The 4,277-nt window shown below is 37.4% G+C and overlaps 1 protein-coding gene across 1 annotated transcript; it reads right to left on the reverse strand.

The window, feature by feature from the left end:
• Nucleotides 1-738: 738 nt before the first annotated feature.
• On the reverse strand, nt 739-2,181 carry LOC121987060 (probable nucleoredoxin 1). The gene is made up of 2 exons (XM_042540966.1): nt 2,032-2,181; nt 739-996 (listed from the first exon to the last, which is right to left on the reverse strand). Exons 1-2 carry the CDS (start codon nt 2,179-2,181, stop codon nt 739-741), a joined length of 408 nt encoding a protein of 135 aa, XP_042396900.1.
• Nucleotides 2,182-4,277: the final 2,096 nt, after the last annotated feature.

The raw sequence follows: 4,277 nt of genomic DNA on the forward strand, positions 1-4,277 counted from the left end.
GGATATATTAATTGCGTGGTTATGTTATTTCTATTTTGCATATATATTTCAGCCGAGTGTGGCTGAGGTATATTTTGTATGTAGTAATGCTTCAGATTGTCACCCGTACAGGGGAGATACTGTTGAAATTTCTTCGGACAGGGACTCCTCTGGGGCGTGACACTTCTCTTATGATTTGCTTAGCTATAATAGTCTTCACATTCCCTTTTGAGATGCCCCATGATTTAATTTTCTACATGGAATTGGAACCATGGACAAAATTCTTTGGCATGAGGTTGACATGGTGTTACTGAGGGTACTAACTGAGTCAACAGTGAGCTGGTAAAATATCCCATTAACTTAAGAAATTTCATTTTGTCAAGACTCTTCCATAACACACCAATAAGCTTTCTTTAAACCCTTCCAATTTCAACTATCTAATTAATTAAATATAAGGAAAAATGTACTCCAACAAAAAATATGGAAGTTGCGGAAGCTGTTTAAATGTTAAGCAAAAAATTGAATACCTTCAATCCATTTTTTCCAATAACATAATCTAGATCATCCGAAACAAGAAGTGACTCGAGTGTCTGTGACTCAAGTCTGGCCTTTACTTTTTCTGACAACTCATACAACTTCTCCTGAGAAAACGTGAATGCTTCCCATGCTCAAATTCATACTCTTTAATAAGTTCATTAAATCTACATTCATAGTTTTCCCATCCGATCCAATCAAGATGACAGTAGAGCATTTATATTCCTAGAGACCAAAATAGCAAAAAAGCTTATCGTAGCTTTTGTCATTGAAAGGAAATGCAAGCCAGGGCATGTTTTCTATGGCTTCATCGTAATAGGATTCGTCGTCTTCCAAGGACACTAGCACAACCTCAAAGCTCTCTCCAATTTCCTTGAGCTTCTTATAGATTTGTGTGAGTATTGGAGAGAACTCAATGCAACAATCCCTATTGCATGAGATGTACAAAGCCACTATTTTTCCTTCGAGATTTGAAACAGAAATCTGTATCAAAATCAGCATATATCAGTAAAAAAAATTAACTAATGCACAATAATTATAGACACAAGTGATTAAGCATTTAGTATATGTTGAGGCATTTAGTGTATCAGTTAACAGAAACTTTAAACATCTCAAACAACTACTGGTACATTTGAATCACCTTAGATCTATCATTTGTGATCAAGTAGTCACGGGAAGATGAAACTAAGATAGTTCAAAGAGTTTGATCCTTCTTAGCATTCTCCACTTCCTCTCTCAATTTACTGATCTTTTCGACAGTAAATGGATAGGCCTCTATACCACAAAAATTACTATTGGCATATGAAATTGTGTTAGGGGCAAACTAGAATTGATACCACAAGTGACAGTAACTAGCATTTACCACTCAAGAGAATCATGCAAACAAAAATGATAAAATCAAGTCTGGGTAGTGTTTGAGGAAATTCATCAAACACATTGCATGCATCAATCAATTAATACTTGCAATCAAGAGATCAAGAAGATAAAATTGTCGAAGATGAGGAAAGACTTCAGTAGCCTGTGATCATTTACCAAGAGATAAATCATTTTAGTTTAATTGTTCAATTTTTTTTTCTACTTAAATTTGCATAGGCATCATAAACACTAAGACACGTTCTATGTTTGCTACTATTCCTTGAAAACACTTGTCACTCTGACAAAAGGAGCATGAAAATAGAGTGAGCACTGTAGAAGATCATAGAATTTCAAACAATAAGAAATCCATAACTTTGCTTAGAAATTGGAAGATCATTTTCTACTTACAAAATGCCAAGTCTTCCAGAGTCGGCAATGAAGAGATGGCCATGAAACAGATCATATCAGCTAAGGTTAACATTCAAACCCACAGAAGGTCCCCTCTCAGCAATAAGTTCGAACAAAAATGCAAAATATGCATTTAACTCCTGATCAAGCTCAAATTGGTCAAGTATGGAAGCACTGTTACTTTCATTTCGGATGAAAGACAAAAATACTTGACATTTGTTACCCAGTTCACAAATCGATAACCATAAGGAGTACTTGGGGAATACTTGACATTTGGTGCTCGGCATCGCAGAGCACGGAGAGCTCAAAGGCCTTCTTCAGAAGGCCTCTCCGGTGCTTGGAAAAGGTCACCTGCCGGCTGGCCAGGTTCTCTATCCTCCTCATCTGCATCTTCCCCCTCACCATGTCGACCGATTAGTTGATAACACACCTGGAGGCAGCGCCGAATCCTACCGCGAGCAGCAAAATTAGTGAGCAAGGAGCTCCGATTAGTCCTGGCCACGCGAGGATCGACAAGGAGGGATCAAATCAGAAGAAGGAGATGAGGAATCGAGGTTACCAGATATGGGATCGAGAAAGAGTGGAGGAGGGCAACTTCTAGTGACCTGGCGACGACTCCAAGCCACACAGGCAGCCTCTTCTCACCCAAAGGGAGGAGTTGGAGGAGATGCGGTGTGGTTGGATGGAAAAGCAAGGACGTCCTGTGTTGATCCTGATTGGGTGAGGAAGGGGCGTCGATCTAGGAAGGGGAAGAGGGAGATGAGGCGATGGTATACGGTGGACGACGCGATATAGGTTTAGGTTTAGAGGGAAGAGTGAAGTGTTACAAATTTCGGCTAAGTATTGGTGGAAAAATTATATTATTTTATTTTATCATAGACACCAGGTTTTAAAAACCGCTGTTAAAATCGATGTCTATTAATGAAAAAAAGGCGCTCATAGACATCGGCTTAAAAACCGATGTCTATGAGCGAAAATCTGCACTTATAGACATCGATTTTTGGAAAAACTGGTGTAAAATACTCAAAGACATCAGTTTTTGCTTAAAACCGTTGTTGTTCCACCGATGTCTATGAGGGTTTTTCTTGTAGTGTCTATTGCAAGAGAGAACCGACAACCTCCTATAAATGTTGGACAATTGAGAAATAGGATTTGGTAGATCATTTACATTGAGGAGTCTTACAAAGAAACCAAAACTCCTAGAACATTCCTTTATCATAGCCCATAATCTTGTTTGTTGATCTTTCATTTTTATGTTTACTTTTTATTAGTTACATTTAGCTTTTGGAAACCAATTGATTAGTTGTTTAGCTAACTCATGTTGAAGCATTTCTAGTGGTTATTCCAGACCCTGCGGATACGATAATCTTTTATATTCCTTCCTACATTTCCGTACACTTGCGGAGGTCAACAAGTTTTTGGCGTCATTGCCGGGGACTGCGCTATAACATTAGGAATTATCAATTGAGTTAGACTAGACATAACTTCTCTTTTCATTTGCATAGTTGAATCTAACTTTTAGAATTCTGTTTTCATAATTCATTCTTGTATAATTGTTAGAATTCTATTTTCATAAGTTTTTCCTTTCTTGTATAACATTTTTGTCAATTCCTTTTGTTGTAACTCTAATTCTGCATCTTGATTCTAACATTCTTGTCTAATCTTTTCTCTATTTTTACAATTCCTTCGTGACCTTCCTAATTCTTTCTGAATTCGATAACTATAACTTATATCTCCTGTTCCTCTTTTCTTTTGCACACCAAAAATGGTTTTCAGGTCGTTAGGAGATTATGGAGCCCCAAGGTCTACCAAGGGACTAGGACCAGTTGTTTACCCTGAAATTCAAGCAAGAAATTTTATGCTTAAACCTTCCTTCATTTCAATGGTTCAGAAAGTTCAATTTGGGGGCCTAGAGATTGAGGACCCTTACTCACATCTCATGGAATTTTATAGATGCTGTTATACTTTGAAATATGAGAATGTTCCATTTGATATTATATAGCTATTGGTTTTTTCCTTTTAGTCTGAAAGGTGCTGCAAAGAGATGGTATAATTCCCTGAAATCTCAAAGTATCAAAACTTGGGATGAGTTAGAGCAGAGATTCTTGGGCAGGTATTTTTCCCCCCAGAAGACTACTTATTTGAGAAGTCAAATTCTGAATTTTAAACAACTTGTTGGGGAAGAGCTACATTAAGCCTGGGAAAGATATTCATCTCTTCTACGGTTATGCCCACATCACGGTATTGAGGGATGGTTGATTATGCATTTATTCTATGAAGGGGTTTCTCTCTCAAATAAGAGTCAACTAGATATAGCCTCTGGAGGATCTTTTTTTAAGAAAAATGTAGAGGAAGCCAGTGGGATAATCTGCAGGATTGCATCAAATTTTAATGATTGGTCAGGACAAAATGACGCAATTCTAATAGATAATATAGTGGAAGAAAAGGAAAATGGGGAGAAAGGAATTGCTCTGAATCAGAATGATCTTCGAGTATTATTG

This window comes from Zingiber officinale, chromosome 5B (genome assembly GCF_018446385.1).
Source record: "Zingiber officinale cultivar Zhangliang chromosome 5B, Zo_v1.1, whole genome shotgun sequence".
Lineage (NCBI taxonomy): Eukaryota > Viridiplantae > Streptophyta > Magnoliopsida > Zingiberales > Zingiberaceae > Zingiber > Zingiber officinale.